The 19,584-nt window shown below is 36.7% G+C and overlaps 1 protein-coding gene across 2 annotated transcripts in view; it reads right to left on the bottom strand.

Annotated features, from left to right (window-relative positions):
- CDH12 (cadherin 12) overlaps positions 1-19,584 on the bottom strand; it is a 541,757-nt gene that overhangs the window by 23,876 nt on the left and 498,297 nt on the right. For both annotated transcript variants that reach the window (XM_023738882.1, XM_004384606.3), the window contains exon 8: positions 9,864-10,000. In XM_023738882.1, the coding sequence (XP_023594650.1) occupies positions 9,864-10,000 (137 nt within the window). The remainder of the gene's footprint in view (positions 1-9,863; positions 10,001-19,584) is intronic.

The raw sequence follows: 19,584 nt of genomic DNA, 5'->3' as shown, positions 1-19,584 counted from the left end.
ACACACATTTTTGGGGGGACATAATTCAAACCATGACAGTGGGTAAATTTGAACAGTCATATTTACTGGTCTTCTTTATGTTGTTGTTGTTAGGTGCCATCAAGTCACTTCTGACTCAAAGTGACCCTATGAACAACGGAACGAAACGCTGCCCTGTCTTGTGCCATCCTCACAATCATTGTTATGCTTCAGCCCATTGTTGCAGTCGCTGGTCTTTATAGGCGTATGGATATTAACCTGTCACCAACAGCACTGTACTCAGGCTAGATCTTGAAATGTTTCTCTTGATAATGAATGCATTGCTGTTCCTCTTTAGTTTGTCATTGCTGGCATAGTAGACCATATGACTGTCAGATTCAAAATGGTCAATACCAGTCCACCTTAGCTCACTAATGCTTAGGATATTTATCTTCGAGCATTCCATTTCATTTTTTATGACTTCCAATTTTTCTTGATTCATACTTTGTACATTCCATGCTCTGATTGCTAATGAATTTTTACAGCTGTTACTTCTTGTTTTGGTTGCATCACATCAGCAAATGGTGGTCCTGAAGGCTTTATTCTGCCCATGGCATTAAGATAGATTACTCTGAGGAGGCAGCTCTTCCCCAGTTGTATTTTTGAGTGTCTTCCAACTTGAGGGGCCCATCTTTAAGCTTTGCATCATACAGTGTTCTGTTATTAACCATAAGGTTTTCCTTGGTTAATTTTCAAAAGCAGATCGCCAGGCCATTCTCCCAGTCTGTCTTAGTCTGGAAGCACTGCTGAAACCTGCCTACCATAGGTGACTCTACTGGTATTTGAGATTCTGGTGGCATAGCTTCCAGCATCATAGTAACATGCAAGTCACCACAATATGATAGACTGACAGGTAGTGAAAAGTTATGATGTAATATTGTTGACTTAAGATGTAATATAAACTGTTTCAAACAAGTTAATAGCTACTTACAATTTATTAGTTAATTATGCACATACTCATAGATTCCAGAAATATGACAGACCTTAGGAATCAAAATATATAGAAGATAGAGTCCTGTGCATTAAGAAGTTCATACTTAATCGAGAGGATAGATACATAAAGAGATTAAATACAATATAGTGCATTATATCAATAAAATAATACTTTCCATGAAAAAATATATTTTCTCTTCTTGAATTCCATTTTGATATATAATGTTAAAATATATTTCTATACATTTATGAATATAATTTATTATTCAAATCTCAACCTTTAGGTAAAAAAGCTTATCACATAATTTTTATTTCCAGAGAAAATCTGATACTGATTTAGAAAAAAAACATTAAGCCTGGCATTATTGTTGTGTATATGATTTTGATGGAGCACTTGGATTGATCTAAAGTACTGCTAAGCAGTTTGATTATGGTAGCGTACTCAGAAGCAGCTGAAAGCTTAAAATAAAATATAAGCTATCACAGCATAAATTTGGAATCCATTATATTTACACAGCATCTAATAATAAGGAAAACGTTATAATTTCTAAATTAATTGATGATGGTTGTATTAATGATTATTATTCAGTTAATGATTATTATTACATACATTACAGTGCTCTAAGAAATGGCTTGAAAACTTCATAAGTGATTATCTCTTCAAAGTATTACTCTTACAAGTGTAACTGAAATGTTTGCAATTCCAGAATAAATAAACTATTTTTTTTCTTGGAAATACAGAATAGCTTCAGATCATTACTTACAAAAATAAACAAATTCAGAAAATTACCTAGACTCATGCATATAAAGTAAGACATCCATGAAAAGTAAAAGAAAGTCAATTACTTGAACAATTGAAGGAAGAATTTAAAAAAAAAGGCATCGATCAGAAATTGAAACCAATTGGTTATATCTAGTCCTCAAATAATCAACTGTATTCTGTATATAAATACATGTCTTCATTGTAACCAGTACCAATGTTTTGTTCCCCTGTAATTGCACTCATCATTATACCACTGAAGAATATGGTAAATTGGCTCCAAAATCAGCGTGCATTAGAATGACCTAAGGAGCATGTTTAAAATGCGGATTTCTTCTCAATGCTCTCAGAAATTCTGATTCACTGTGTCTTGAGTTCTGCCTAGGAATTTGTCCTTTAACAAGCATCCAAAGTGATTCTTAGGAAGATGGCTGTCAAAACATAGAGGAACACTAAAACCCTAAAAAACCAAACCTGTTGCTATGGAATTGATTCTGAGTCATAGCAACTCAATAGGGTAGAGTAGAGCTGCTCTGCAGAGTTTCCAAAGCTGTAGTCTTCACGGAAGCAGACTTCCACATCTTTCTCCTGCAGAGTGACTGGTGGGTTCAAAACTCTGAACTTTTGGTTAGCACTAGAGCACTTACCCACTGCGCTTCTCAAAGAAACACTAGTAGAGAAGAAATGGGCAACCCAGAGATGCCTAATCTTGGTTAATGGACCATAAATTAAACCATCAATTTCTTTGTTTAAAAGTACTGATCCAAATTAGGGAGAACAGCACTTCTGTTGCGATATTGCAGAGAAACCAAACTCAACATGTGGAACTGGATCCGTGGTTAATCTAACCACAGGGAACTCAAGCAGATACATTGTTAAATAGTGGGTACTGGTGGAATGCAAGTATCTGGAATGCAAGTCTGGGAGCATAACTTCTTTCCAAGCCCATCAGATGGGGTAAGTTGAGGAAGTGATATGCACCTTTGGGCATATGTTAAACTAGGGACAGGCAGAAACAAGGGAAACAAGGACAGGTTTATAATCCCACAAAAAAACTGCAAATTCTCTGAGAGGCACTTAAGATGCTCTTTGCGGAGACCTCAGGCTTTCTTTCTGAATGATTTCCTCTCGGTTCCTCTATGCACACACAATTCCAGCTGTACCACACTGCTTGAAATATCTGATCTTGACATTAACTTTCATAACTCTTCAGCTTTCCTTAAGATATTTCCTTAGTCTAGAACACTCTCTTTTTTCCCTGACAATATGTTTTGCATATTTTAAAGACTCAACTCAGATGACAATTCCTATATGAAATATTATGTGCTTCCAAAGAGAATCGTTAATGTCATTTCTTTATTATTATTTTCTCTCAGAATAACTTTTTTTCAATAATTTATTTAATGTGTTCAGATAGTTTGTTGTCTCTTCCTCAATTTTTTTAGTGCCTAGTAGATAGGTTTTATGATCTGTAAACTTTCTTATTTTTTCCAATAACTTTTCTAGTTGCCAAGAGCCACATACGGTAGTTAGCCTTGTAAACTGGCTCCCAATTATCCCCACCTTCTGATATTCACACTGTTCTATAATTACTTACGTTTAAAGTGTTGTCTGGGCCTAGTGATTTGCTCTAATGAATAAAATGTGGCAAAAGAGATGAAATGCCATTTCTGAGATTAGGTTATAAAAGACTGTGACTTACATTTTGCTGGCACTTTTTCTCCCTCATTTTCTCATTTTGTTCAAACCAGTTGCCATGTTGCAAACTGCCCTATGGGAAGGCTCATGGGATCAGAAACTGAGGACAGCCTCGGACCAATTCCCTAGCCCTCAGTCCGACAGCCCACAAGGAAGTGAATCCTGACAACAACCGGTGAGTGAGCTTGGAAGCAGATCCTCCCCAGTTGAACCTTGAGGTGACTATAACCCCTGCTGACAACTTGATTGCTGCCTATGAGAGACCCCTGAGAGGATTAAATACATGCAATGAAGAACAGGCAAGTGAATGTGTCCCTGTGTAACTCCTGGGAATTACGCCACAAAACGTGCTTTGGAATGAGAAAGTCCTGGATGCCAGTGCTAAGTGGCTCATCATTCGCTGCGTGACACTTTTCTACAAATGAATGATCTGAGCTTCCATGTCTTTATTCCTACTATGTAGGCAAAAGTACTTAACTTGCAGAATTATTGAGAGGAATAAATAATTTAATATACACAAAGCTAGTAGAATAGTTTTAGTTTATTCAATTATTATTTATTACGATTCTAGAAAAGTTAAGTACTCTCTTTCCTTGTTCTGAGAACATCATTTCATGGTCGACTATTTGGTATTCAGGCAGAAGAAAAACTTCAGGAAATTCTAATACAGAATATACTTCTTTTTGTCTTAATCCTGCGTCATTGAATGGCCACACTGTTTTGTGTAAATATCGCCTCTTCCAAACTCCCAGAAGTTTATATGAGAATACATTTAAAACTGTAGTCCCTGGAATTGAACATAGTTAGCATTGTAGAACTAAGTAAAATTCAGTACTTTGGTCAATGTCTACTTACCTCTGAACTGTTAGGTCCTTAAGAACAGACACCTGTCTTAGGTAGCTGTACCCATAGATGATACTCTATATAACTTTATAAAAACAAATGTTTGAATTTATATTCAGCCTGTATTATAAATAATAACTCAGAGTTTGACATTTCTGTACATATAAAAATGGTGTTACGTTATGTTGAACTAAAGAAAATTACAACTTAAAATAACTTTGTCTTCAAAATAACATTAAAAGATAACTACAGCCAATCACAAAAGGACAAATACTGTATGATCTCACTTACATGAATAAGAAAATATGTAGAAACCAAAGCTTATTAGTGGGTATCACAGGTAGAGGGAGGGAGAAAAAGGGAATATTTGCATAGAGAACATTGAGTTTATGTCAATGGTGGTGGAATATTTTGGAAAATTATGGCTATAATGTTCGCACAACGTGAAAAATGCAATGTCATTGAGTTATACATGTAGAAATTGTTGAATTGACAAATGTTTTCCTGTATATATTTTCACTACAATAAATGTTAATTACTCAAAAATACAATTCCAACTCATAATGATATACTTACTAAAAACGTTTTCCCCAAATATAGCATTTAATAAGTAAGGAGTAACTCACTCCAAAATAAATGTAACCAATCCATGGCCATCTGGATAAATAGCATGACAACATGACCAAGAAGAGAATTGTCTCAGGTATCATTCATTTATTGCATAATTATCTAAAATATGTTCTAGGGATTTAATGTAGTTATTTGTTATTTTTTGTTATCTTTAACTAACAGCATTTATTATAGTGACACCAAAAAAAAAAAAAAAAACCAAACAGATTGGAACATTTGTAACATTTACCTGTTGAAAGTTTCTGATAATTTGAATGAAGTAAATTTTTGGAGTGTCTGTCTCTTTTAATATTCTCAAGGTTAATATCATAAAAGCGGCTAAGCAGTAATGCGTAAAAGAATTATTAAGAGTCTAATAAAATTATTTGGACCTTCAACTATAGCAACACTGATTAATGACTGCTTTTTAATTAATTGGAAGTTGTTCAATCATTGTACCATCTCATTTCGCCTGAGAGTTTTTATAGAAAGGTCAGGGCCAAAACATATGCTAGTTCAATCTGCAATAAGGTATACTTACACAGTTTTGTTCTTCTTGGCAGGGCAAGTGTGAGTTATTTATTTCACATTCATTCACTATGATGATAGTTCTCTGCTCAGCTGGCTACTTTGATCAATGAAGATAATCTTAGGCATTGGAATTGAGTAAGGTTTACTTTTAAACTCTCTGCATTCAAACAAAATAAAAGTCCACAAAAACTATTCTTATTGCATAGTTTTTAATTACCATGTGTTATCTGTTTAGGCTCTTTATTTTTTCACAAGATGAAAATCATACTGATAAATAGTGTTTGTCCAACCAGACTCCCTTGAGGTCTCTAAAGTCCACACAGTCGTCTTTGGATTGATCCTAGCAGGATACAGGGGTAGAATTTTTAGGAATATTAGTTTGGTATCATTCTTAGATTGTTCCTGGATATAGATTACGTGCTTCAGTTACAGTTGTGCCTGTATCTCTGGTAGGGCCAACATAACTCATTAGAATTTATACACTAGGGTTACCAAATTTGCATTTATATAAAAAGTACAGCCAATGGGTTGTAGTGGCAGAGTCAGCACATGCACCAGTTATATTGATAACTAACACATCAGGGTCCCCTAAGTTAAAAAATCGTAAACTTTCAAGGCTCAATGACACTTGCTCCTTCTGTAAAAGTGCGTACTGCCTTCCATCTCCCAAATGATTGAAGCTTAAGCCTGTGGTTGGAGGCTTTGATCTTATGAGTGTACTCATACCTTGGTAATGGTTTCAATGGTGATGAAATGTTCCTAATCGTTCCTTTCTTACCTTCTGCTTTGTCTTGACCACACTTTAGTCAGGTTTCTCTCCGCCTTACAGGCTACTGAACTCTACTTGCCCCCAAGCCTAAGCAAGCACTCAAAAGGGAATATGTCCCCTTATCAGCTAACCCTGAGAATTGGCTGAATATAGCAAGACACATTTTCTGTCAGAGCCCACTGCTCATTTCTCCTCCTTTCTCCACCTCCCCCTTGCTTCTGCTTAAAACCCGTTGTCGGCGAATGAGTTTTGACTCATAGGGACCCTATAGGACAGAGTAGAACTACCCCATAGGATTCCAAGAAGCAGCTGACGGATTTGAACTGCCAACATTTTGGTTAGCAGCTGAGCTCTTAAACACTGTGCCACCAGGGCTCCTGCTTCTACTTACACTCTGTATAAAAGAAAAGTCTTTTTCTATTTGGGTTTAATACACTTGCGGATTTCGACTATCAGGGCATTCTCTTTATTGCAATATTCTTTCATCTGAATCAAGTCTCTCCTTATCTAAGTCTAGATTTGTTGTTTGTTTGTTTGTTTGACAGGGACCATGGCAGCCCACTGGGAAAAAGAGATCATAACTACAATGCAGACTACTACAGGACTATCTGCAGACACTCATCTTGAGTTAAGGTACTTGGGTCTAAACCTACTTCAAAGAAATATACACCTGTTTTGTATGTGCATTCATAGGAAGGTTTAGATTCCATTAGATAACTTTCTACTGAATATTATTTTATTATAGACCATAAGTTTATGAAAAACAGAAGTTATTTTGAGACATTATCTATGGTTAGTTGTCAATGATTATATCCAAGCCATTGGAGTCAATATAACATGATTCACTGAGGTCTTATACCCCATAACTTTGACAACTCATTTTCACTATTCTTATCAAAGATCTTAGAAAATTAAAGTTTATTTTCCAATGCCAACATAGTTAAGCTGTACCAACAATTCTGACTGAATGGAATATATGAAAATTAGCATAAAAAGAATGATAGATAACATATGTATCTGTAATAGAATGTGGAATGAGTGGGAAGAAAGATGCATTTTCCCCCAATAAACTAACCATAAATGGAGACTTTAGTAAAACAGCTTAAACTTAATGGGGGGATTCCTCCAGGTAAGGGAGACTGGCATTGTGTTCTCAAAATAATGCGTAGGATCAGGCAGCCAATTTGATGATATTCTCCCTGATTAGAACTGAGCAAACAGGGAAAAATTGGAAGGAGATGATACTGCAGAGACATCAGTCATCAGTGCATCTGTTTAGCATGGCAAGGATATGTGACTGTCCCCAGGGCGAAGTGGACATAGCAGAAAAGAGCAGCATTTGAAAAAAATTGTTAGTCACTCATCCAAGCAGGCTTCCTTGTGAGCAAAGGGCCCTGGAATTAAGAAACTGTGAAGTGTATCACTGGGTACGCCCATCAAGTTCCTATGCAGATGATGTGCCAAAACCCCCAAGATCATACAACTCACACATTCACAGAAGAAGAGAGTTAGCATTTGGGCACCTGCCCTTCCTGCCAGTCCCTTTTAGTCCTAGAAACAGTGGTCATCAATGGAGCATTATATGTGGGAAGATAAGACAGATTTATGCATTTTTATTTTCTTTTCCTCCTTTCCACTTCAACATACCGGAGGATCTAATCCTTGAAAAGTATGTGTGTTTGTGTGTATGTATGTAGTGGGGCAGATATATCTCAGCGACAAGGACATAATCTCATTCACCATTTCCTCCAGTCCCTTTGCCAAGCAAAGTTCCAGTTTATGCTGTTGTTTCATTCTCTGGACGTCTATTGCCATGGAACAAATGACAACAGCAAGTAGTAGCTTAAAGTAATTACTATTTTGGTATAGCTCGTGATTCTGTGAATAAGAATCCAGGCAAGACTTGGCTGCATGAATCTTCCAATTCAAATGGCATTGACGAAGATTACTTTGTGGTATGCAGTAAATGGACTGGACTAGAGGTTCCAAGATAGTTTCATTCACGTATCTGGTGCACAGGCCGGTGTGGTTGTAAGGCTGTGCTCAGGGGACTGGTAACCAGAGTACCTACATGTGGCCTTCCACATGGCAGCCTTGGGTAGTCAGGCTTCTTACATGACAGGTCAGAGCTCTCTAAGGGTAAGTGTTCCAGTAAACAAGGTGGAAGCTGCATGGTCCTTTGTGCTAGAATGAACTCAAAGTTATGAAACCAGTTTAAGGTGTCACTGAGGACTGGAAAAAAGGTGTCTGACTATTCATCTTTCGAAGCAGTTGTTGAAGATAAACAAAACTTTCATATTTACACCCCACTGAGTTGAGACTACTCAAAAAACTCTCAACAGAAATGTTCAGTTAGCTGTTCGCTGCATTGAAAGGTAAAATTAACTGTCAAAAGGTCAAAAATTTGTACCAGATTCACAAAAGAAAATAACAATGATACTAAATAAAATACTCAGAAGATATTTCCTTAAACTTTTGAAAAGATCATAAGCACAAGGACTAGTAAGATGCACTTCTATGCACAAATTATGTCCATAGGCAAATGTCCTAACCTACACCCTCATGCATTATTTTAGAAAGTTATGATATTATGCTTGGTTCTCCAGCAACAAATAAGGACTATGTCTAGAGGATTCTCTTCTGGACCAAGCAGAAGTCAACACAAGGAATAATTCCGAACAATCCTATCGAATCTGAGCAAAGCCTTGGAGGAGGCACTTGAAACTCCTCTTTATTCCACAATGATATTCATTTAAAAAATATATGATCAGGCCCACAAAAGATGGACCCTGATAGAACAGGAGAAAAACACAGAACAGAACGCAAATTCTTAAAAAAGTCCAGACTTATTGGACCAGTTTAGACTGGAGAACTCCCTGAGACTATTGCCCTGAGATACTCTTTAAACTGTGAACCGAAACTATCCCCAAGGTCACCTTTTAGAGAAACAACACACCGGCACACAAAATAAACAATATTACCAGTGAGTAAGATGCTGCAGTAAAAAGCCATCTATATGAGACCAAAGGGTTAATGCTCACTCTAAAGGAAAGATGAGAAAATAAGGGGGACAGGGAAACTAGAGTACAGGGAACGGAATAACCAGAAAATAATTAAAGAGAATGTTGACTCAATGTGAAAAATGTAACTAAGGTCACTGAACAATATGTGCAGAAATTGCCAGATGGGAACATAATTTGCTGTGGAAACTTTCACCAAAGACTCAATAAAATATTATTAAAAAAAAAATACATTCTAATGAAAGAGAGAGAGTGAAGAGGGTTGATTTAAAAAAAAAAAAAGTTCTTTTCAATTTTACATAACATTTCAGAATGGGTGATTTTACATGATAATTATTTCCTCTTGCCTGGCTTATGAAGCTCCCAATGATACTGTGGGGATCCTGCGGGGGAGAGAATTTTGACTCTGGTGGATTTTTGAGGGTATAGCGTGGAAAGAAATGAGGTCACAAATGAAATGCACTTCTAGATATTCATGCAATCCTGCAAACAGGGTTCAGTGGCAGCTGTCAGAATTTCTCTGGACTTATGCTGTGAGGAAAAGGAACAGGTTTCTGAGTTTCCCCAGCAGGCCACTCAGCTGTCAGTCCAGAAATGAAAAGCACCTCAGCAGGGACTCATTTAAGAGTGTTAAATCCAAAGAACTGCAGTATAACATTGATTCCATCCATGCCATACTTACTAACTTTACTCGCAATTATGGAGAAATTATACTGCGAGGTGCTTTCTCGGTCTAGTAATTCATTAGTGGCGATGGTGCCTTCATTTCCATCTATTGTAAAGTAGCTGTCCCCATCACTCTTCCAATCTATGAAGTACCTGTAAATGGAAAGAGTAGATGCAAATGTGCAATGATTACACATTAATCATAACGGCAGTCGGGCTCACTTGACACGGTTCCTTATTTTTCTCCCTGTAGCTATTACCCACTTTTCAATAAAGAAGAGTGTAAATGACAGCTTCTTTATTGCAAAGTCAGTATGCTCAAGGGGAAACTGGAAATAATGAAAGATTTAATACGCCTGCTGTTCATATTATTTTAGGGTCTTGACACCTTGAAAGCTCAGCAGAGACTAAAATTCTAAAGTTGACCATGGGTTTCCATAACCTGCTGAATATTAAAACTTTTTCAAGCAGTAAATGATTCCTTAAAGGAGGCTATGGGAAGAACTGGTAGGAGTCAGGGTGTGAGGCATCTGGAAGCAGCTACAAAGAAGCTTAGGCCAGGACAGAAGAGGAACCTATGTATTTCTACAGATTAAAAAATCACATTATAGAAACTAAGACATTTTTTAATTGACTATCTGGAATTGTACAGAACTATCTCCCCTTAAACACATATATAAGGGCCATTGTTGTACTGTTGTCTTATTACATGATATATGAGGACATCATTCTAAAAAAAAAATGACCTAGGTTAATAATGTCTCTTTATCTTCTTTATTAGCTGACTTATTTGATAACAATGGATGCTGCCTTCTTTATATGAAGCAGCTGGACTAAAGAATCCAAGGAAATGAAAAACAAAAGAGAATTTGCATTTATATAAATCTTCAAGTATCAGTAGGCAGATTAAATAAGATACTCAAAATTTTTTTTCAAAAATATATATTCAATAATAATAACTATCATTTTGAAAGCATATTATGTGCCAAATATTGTTCTAAATGTTTATTATTATATCTCCAGGAAAGCCCTAAAAATGAGTATTACTAATTTCCCCCATTTTACAGATGAGGACCCTGAGGGGTAGAGACATAAAGTAATTTGCCTATGTTCACATAGCTAGAAAGTTTTAAAGCTGACATTGGAACCGGAGAGTCAATGCTCTCTATATAATAATCATCATAGAGTCTTATCAATGTTAAATAAAACATTTTATGTGAAAAGTCTTTACGAATCAAAAGGCATAATGCTCAATTTAGTTATCACCACTAGTCTGGCATGAGAGGCAAAGAAAGAGCATTACAAACAGTGGCTAAAAGGTAATGACATCACTGCAGCCAGTCCATCTAAATCCCCAGGTCAAACCAAGTGATCAACTTGTTCATTACGAACATTCAGTAAAGGCATATACCTCAAGTTAGCACATTATTATTTAAACAAGCTAGTTATTTTAAACTGAAACAGTTTTCATGCCATTTTTCTGCTAGATCAAAACTAGTTTGCCTTTAGAGATGAGATATGTGATTTTTAACTTTGTCAATATTTGATGGTAACAGATTCCTGAACCAGAGTTGCTGAGTGTTATAGCATCAGAATATGTAGTGTGCTGTTAAGCTGCCTTTTGATAATATGTCTGCTGATGATTTGAGGGATGACAATGCATTGAGGCCTACAATTCTAATGTAGTGTCCTGTCTCATACAAATGCTCTCAAAAATTAAAAACTAAGTTAAGGCACGTTTATATATCAGGGAGCACAAAGATAATAAGCTTAATTCTCCCTATTGCTTATTCTCATTTTCTGAGTAAGAACTCATCCTCTCATACATCCTCTAGCACCTTTGTTTACTAGGCTAGTGTCCAGTTTAAGGGGGAAATGGCTACTGAATCTCCTCATTGACTATAGTATTTCTGGTATAATTGCTGATGGAGACTGATTTTGTTCAACAGTTCAATTCACTAAATATTTGTTCAGTACACACTATCCACTAGACATTGTACTAGGACTGAGGCATATAACATAATTAAAATATGATGTCTGCCACTGAAGAATTCAGTGGAGAAACCTATATAAACACAAGATTTCAATGTCTGAAAGAGGGTTGGAGAAGACCCTGTAGGAGCACAGGAAAGAGATACCTAGGCAAAACCTAATGGTTCAGGTAAGCCTTCCTGCATATGATATTGGGGTGACATGTGAAGTCTATATAGGAGTTATATAGGAGAAGGGCGGGATATGAAAGAAGAGGAGGAGAAGAGAAGTATTTCAGGCAGCTGTAAAACACCTCTGGAAGTAAGCATGGAAAACTATAAGTTGCCGGGAATTACTATAGAAAAATATCTGATGGGCACAGTGAAAACAAAAGCAATAAATAATTCAGGTCAAGAAGGCTCTTATACATTATATTAAGGAGTTAGGACTTGATACTCTTAAGTGATGAACACCATTGAAGTGTGTTATTAGCATATGGATTAAAGGAAGATCACTCTTAATGCATATAATGGATGCATTTGAAGTGACCAAGACTATAAATATATCATGTAATCCAGAACTCTGCCAAGAGATGTTGAGCAATTGAATTTGGACAGGGATAGTATAGACAAGAAGAAGAGAAGAAGACACAGATACAAGAAATATTTGCAGTGGAAAACCTTCAAAAGTTGGTGATTATTTGGATGTGAACAAAACAGCTGAGGAGGCAGCATGGTGATTAAAAGCCAGATGAAAGGGAGGTTTGTAAAGGAAAAAGAAAAATGAGATTCATTTTGGATATGTTGACTTTGAGGCCCAAGTGGGACTTCTAAGAAGAAGTACCTAGCAAGAATTGGATTTACAGACTAAAATATCAAGAACAATTCAAGGACAGGCTCAGGTTTATAAATAGTAGAAATTCCAGACACCTTGCTGAGCAAAATTTAGAGGAGTGGTCAAGGATTGAATAAATCCCAACACTTGTGTGACTTTTAGCAAGTATATCCTTTTACTACCAGCACAGTTGTTCCCAAGGAAAACTACTCCACTCCATTGTAGGAAAGTCATAAAGACAAGACAGAGTAACCAGTGGTAAAGCAACTTGATTCAATGGGTTAAGAGGCATAGTTGCAATGACTAGGGCTATGCAGGCTGACCACCACTTGTTTGATAGTTTGTTGTATAGTGGTGGCTTTTATGTTCTTGTGATACCGGAAGCTATGCCACCTGTATTTCAAATACGAGCAGGGTCACCCATGGTAGACAGGTTTTAACAGAGCTTCCAGAAGAACACAGACTAGAAAAATGGCCTAATGACCTACTTCCAAAAAAAAAAAAAAAAAATTAGCCAGTGAAACCTTATGGATAGCAGTGGAACATTGTCTGACAAAGTGCTGGCAAATGAGCCCCTCAGGATGGAAAGCACTCAAAATATGACCAGGAAAGAGCTGTCTGCTCAAAGTAGCGTTGACCTTAAGGGTGTGGATGGAGTATAGCTTTCAGGAATTTCTGTTGTTGATGTGGCATGACTCAAAATGAGAAGAAACAGCAGCAAACATCCATTAATAATCAGAACCCGGAATGTGAGAAGTATGAATCAAGGAAAATTGAAAGTAGTCAAAAATGAAATAGAATGATTGAAGATTTATATCATAGGCATTAGTGAGCAGAAATGAACTGATATTGGTCATTTTGAATCAAACAATCATATGGTCTACTATGCCGGGAATGACAAATTGAAGAGGAATGGTGTCAATTTCATCATCAAAAAGAATATTTCAAGATCAATACTGAAAAACAACACTGTCATTATAGAATAATATTCCTATTCCTATAAGGGAGACCAGTTAATGAGACTATTATTCAAATTGACACACAAATCAGTAATAGCAAAGATGAACAAATCGAAGATTTTTACTAACTTATGCAGTCTAAAATTAACAAAATACACAATCAAAATGTATTGATAATTACTAGAGACTGAAATACTAAAACTGGAAATGAAGAAGAAGGATCAATAGTTGGAAGATATGATCTTAGTGTTAGAAATGACTCAGAGATCACATGAAAGAATTCTGCAAGACCAGTGAATTATTCACTGGACATACATTTTTAAACAACATAAATAATGACTATACACGTGACTCTCACTAGAAGAAATACACAGGAATCAAATTGACTGCATCTGTTAAAAAACATGATGGAGAAGCTCAATATCATCAGTCAGAACAAGGCCAGAGGCCTACTGTGAAACAGACCATCAATTGCTCATATGAAATTTCAAGTTAAAGCTGAAAAAAATCAGAGAAGGTCCACAAGATCCAAAGTACAACGCTGAGTATATCTCACCTGAATTTAGAAACTATTTCAAGAATAGATTTGACACACTGAACACTAATGACTGAAGACCAGATGAGTTGTGGAATGACATCAAGGATATCACACATGAAAAAAGCAACAGGTAATTAAAAATACATGGAAGAAAGAAAAGACCAAAATGGATGTCAAAAGAGACTTTGCAACTTGTTCTTGAACATAGAGTAGCCAAAGAGAAGGGAAGAAAGGATGAAATAAAAGAGCAGAACAGATTTCAAAGGGTAGTTTGAGAAGACAAAGTAAAGTATTGTTATGAAATGTGCAAAGACCTGGAGTTAGAAAACAAAAAGGGAAGAACATGCTCTGCATTTCTCAAGCTGGAAGAACTGAAGAAAAAATTCAAGCCTCAAGTTGTAACATTGCAAGATACTAAGGGCAAATAGAGCAACAATAGGCTCAAGCATAACAATGATTGTAAGGATGGCACAGGACTGAGTGGTGTTTCGTTGTGTTGTACACAGGGTGGCTACGAGTCAGAACTAACTTGATAGCACCTAACAACAACAACAACAAGGGAAAAGAAAATTTAATGATGCAGGAAACATCAAAAGAACATAGAAGGAATATTCAGAGTCACTGTACCAAAAAGAATTGGTCATCATTCAACCTTTTCATGAGGTAGCACATGATCAAGTACTGATGATCCTGAAGGAAAAAGTCCAAGCTGCACTGAAAGCACTGGCGAAAAAAAAAGTTCCAGAAATTGATGGAATACCAATTGAGATGTTTCAACAAACAGATGCAACTCTGGAAGTGCTTACTCACTTATTCAAAGAAATTTGGAAGATAGCTACCTTACCAACTGACTGGAAGAGATCCATATTTGTGCCCACTCCAAAGAAAGGTGATTCAACACAATGTGGAATTATCAAACAATATCAGTAATATCACATGCAAGTGAAATTTTGCAGAAGATGATCCAAAAATGGTTCCAACAGTACATTGACAGGGAACTGTCAGAAACTCAAGCCAAATTCAGAAGAGGACATGGAATAATGGATATCATCGCTGATGTCAGATGAATTTTGGCTGAAAGCAGAGAATACCAGTAAATGTTTACCTGTGTTCTATTAACTACACAAAGGCATTCGACTGTGTGGTTCATAAGAAATTATGGATAACATTGAGAAGAATCGGGATTCTAGAACACTTAATAGTGCTCATGTGGTATCTGTACCAAGAGACAGCTATTCAAACAGAACAAGGGGATATTACATTATTTAAAATTAGAAAATGTGTGCATCATAGTTATATCTTTCACTATACTTATCATATCTGTATGCTGAGCAAACAGTCTGAGAAGCTTGATTCTATGAAGAAGAATGCAGCATCAGGATTGGAGGAAGACTCATTAACAACCTGCAATATGCAGATGACACTGCCTTGCTTGCTGAAAGTGAAAGGGACTTGAAGAACTTAGAAACAAAGATGAAAGACTACAGCCTTCAGTATGGATTACACCTCAACATAAAGAAAACAAAAAATTCTCACAATGTGTCAATAAGCAACATCATAATAAACAGAGGAATATTGACGTTGTCAAGGATTTCATTCTATTTCGGTCCACAATCAATGCCCATGGAAGAAGCAGTTAAAAAAAAAAATCAATTGATGTATTTTTTGCATTAGGCAAATCTGCTGCAAAAGACCTCTTTAAGGCGTTTAAAAGCAAAGATGTCACGTTGAGAACTAAGGTGTGCCTGACCTAAGCCATGGTATTTCCAACCATTTCATATGCATTCAAAAGCTAAGCAATGAATAAGGAAAACCGAAGAAGAATTAATGCCTTTAAATTATGGTGTTGGCAAAGAATATTGAATAGACCAAGTACTGCCAGAAGAACAAACAAGTCTGTCTTGGAAGAAGTACAGCCAGAGTGCTCCTTGGAAGCGAGGAAGGTGAGACTTCGTCTCATGTACTTCAGACATGTTATCAGGAGAGACAAGTCCCTGGAGAAGGACATCATGCTTGGTAAAATAGAGGGTCATTGAAAAAGAGGAAGACTCTCAACAAGATGGATTAATGTAGTGGCTCCAACAATGTGCTCAAACATAGCAAGGATCATGAGGATGGCACAGGACTGGGCACTGTTTCGCTCTGTTACACACAAGCTTGCTATGAGTTGGAACCTACTCGAGGGCACCTGACAACAAACAACATGCAGACTGAAAGTAGCCCCAGTGGAGCAATGGTTAAGTCTTAGGTTGCTTACTGGAAGGTCAGTGTTTGGAACCCATCAGTGGCTCCAAGAAAGAAAAGACCTGGATATCTGCTTCCATAAAGATTAAAAGCCTAGAAAACTCCTTGGGGAAGTTCTACTCTGTCATATAGGGTCACAATGAGTCAGAATCACTAGACAACATCTAGGAACATGCAGGCTTAAGGAAAGAAGACACAAGAAATACATGCTGTTGTTATTATTGGGTGCCGACAAGTCAAGTCCATCCCCATGCAGAGTAGCCCCATGTGACAGAGGAGAACTGCCCCATATTGTTTTCTTGGCTGTAATCTTCATGGCGTTAATAAGCAAAGATGTCACCTTAAAGACTAAGGTGCGCCTGACCCAAGCCATAGTGTTTTCTATTGCCTTATATGCGTGCGAAACCTGAACAATGAATAATGAAAACCAAAGAAAAATTGATGACTTTGAATTATGATGTTGGCAAAGAATATTGAATATACCATGGACTGCCAAAAGAGCAAACGAATCTGCCTTGGAAGAAGTATAGCCAGAATGCACTTTAGAAGAAAGGATAGCAAGACTGTCTCACATCCTTTGAACATGTTATCAGGAGGGATCAATCCCTGCTGAAGGACATCATGACTGGTAGAGGGTCAGAAAAAAAAGAGGAAGACCCTCAACCAGATGGATTGACACAGTGGCTGCAACAGTGGGCTCAAGCATAAGGATTGTGAGGATGACAAGGACCGGGCAATGTTTCATTCTGTTGTACATAGGGTTGCTATGAGCTGGAACCGACTCACGGGCATCTAACAACAACAACAATCTTTATGGAAGGAGATCATCAGGTCTTTTATCCACACAGTCACTGGGTGTGTTCAAACTGCTGACCTTTCAGTTAGCAGTCTAGTGCTTAACTGTTCTGCCACCAGGTTTCCTGGAGAACGTGCTCACACAAAACAAAAACAAACAAACAAACAAACCCATCGCCCTCCAGTCAATTCCGACCCATAGTGACCCTATAAGACAGAGTAGAACTGCCCTACAGGGTTTCCAGGAGCTGCTGGTGGTTCGAACTGCTGACCTCTTGATTAGCAGTTGAGCTCTTAACCACTGTGCCACCAGGGCCCCAGAGAACATGCTAGATGCCTTTAATGGGTGAGGATTCTCATGTGAAAAAGGTGATAGATTTACCTGTTATGTTTCAGTGGAGTGAAAATAGGACAAAAAAAAATGGAATCTACATAAACACATATTTCAGGTAAATATATCAAAGTTTTTTTCATGTAAGAATTGCACAAAGATAGAATGGGTGTCATCAGGAAACAGTAAGCGCTTGGAGTGATCAATACTGGCTGTATGAAGTCTTGGTGAAGATGTGAAATGCTTTCCTTACTTAGCACAGAATGCAAAGCTTTCCCATCATTGTTTCTTATTACTCTTGCTATGACTCCAATAAACATTCCCTACTCCAACCACACCTCAGTTTTATAACCTATTCTTCATCTTTCTATTGGCATTTTTATAGAAGTTTTATTGAGATATAATTCACATACAATAGAATTCAACATGTAAATTGTACAATTCAATAGTGATTAGTATATTCACAGTATTTGGCAAGAAAGTAGTTTTTAAGAAAAAAATCAAACTTTATTAATAAAGCATTTTGTAATGTAATGGAGTAATCTCCAATTATCTGGAAATTTTATTTATATAGGATAAACTTGTGATAGTTCCAGGTAATGAAGTAATACTGTACCTGGGAGTGCAAAATGGTAAGAGATATTCTTTTGTACTATGTTAGAAATATTATTTTCAGTATAAAATGTCCTTGATGCATAGGTAATACTACAGAGTCTCAAACTTGCCTGAATCGGATTATTGTTATTTTTTTTAATTTTGCAGACATTTTAAATTTACAATAAAGTGTGAAGAACAGTACAATAAACTCTCACATGCCAGTCACTTATATTTACCAAGTGTTAACATTTTGTTATATTTACTTATCACTTTATACATAAATAGTTGTTGTTGAGTGCCTTTGAGTAAATTTAATCTCATAGCAACCCCATGTTTATTGTTGTTGTGTTTTTGTTTTAAATGATTCTCACCATTTATGCTTGCTTGATCCAGGAGTCAGTCCATAGAGTTTCTGATGCTATCGTTCTAGAATTAGAATCTCAGTTTTTGGAATTTTCTTTTTCTTCTCTCATTAATCCCAATTAAATAGTATGTAATATTTAAAGCTGGACAATGAATAAGGAAGACCAAAGAAGAATTGATGCCTTTAAATTATGGTGTTGACGAAGAGTATTGAATATACCATAGACTAACAGAAGAAGGAACAAAGCTGTCTGGGAAGAATTAGAGCCAGAATGTTCCTTAGAAGGGAGGATGGCGAGACTTTGTCTCACATACTTTGGACATGGTATCAGGAGGGACCAATCCCTTGAGAAAGACATCATGCTTAGTAAAGTTGAGCATCAGCAAAAAAGAGGAAGACCCTCAATGAGATGGATTTGTGGCTACAACAATAGGCTCAAACATAGCAACGATTGTGAGAATGGCACAGGACTGGGCAGTGTTTCGTTTCCGTTGTACATAGGGTCACTATGAGTCAGAACTCAGTAATAACATTAATGGCACTTTTTAAAGTTTTTCTTTATTTGCCTCCATGCAGTGAACAGTCCCTTCTTGACGCTGTCTAGTTTTTAATTTCCATGAGATTTTTGCATATGTAACACAATGTGTACATTTTTGTGTATATGATTTTCTTTCTTACCAAAGACCTTTTAAGTTACTTGAAGGCATAGATCTGTTTTATTCATCACTGTATTGCCAGGGACCTGGGGTATTATCATGCAAAAAGCATCTGCTACTCAAATATTGTATTGGATACAAGGCACAGATAGAATAAGATCTCCCTATATTAAAGTTGAATATTCCTACAACAAGGCCGCTTGTTAGTGTTTTAAGGTCTTATATTTTTTTTTCCTTTTATTTTTATGTTTGTTAACTTTCTTTGCGGTTACCATGAATTTTACCCTTATCTTTCTAAGTTTGAAGCAGTCTACCATTACTTGGTATCACCTTGCCTTCCTCTCCATTAGAAGGTTCTGTACCTATCCTGTTTATTCCCTCTTTTATTGTTTTGATGTTGTTGTCATTTACTGATTAACCGCTCTGATTCCCTGTTGTATTTCTTTTG

Source organism: Trichechus manatus, unplaced genomic scaffold (genome assembly GCF_000243295.1).
Source record: "Trichechus manatus latirostris isolate Lorelei unplaced genomic scaffold, TriManLat1.0 scaffold00124, whole genome shotgun sequence".
NCBI lineage: Eukaryota > Metazoa > Chordata > Mammalia > Sirenia > Trichechidae > Trichechus > Trichechus manatus.
The sequence above is the reverse complement of the archived record's forward strand: the minus strand, read 5'-3'. Positions and strand labels throughout refer to the sequence as shown.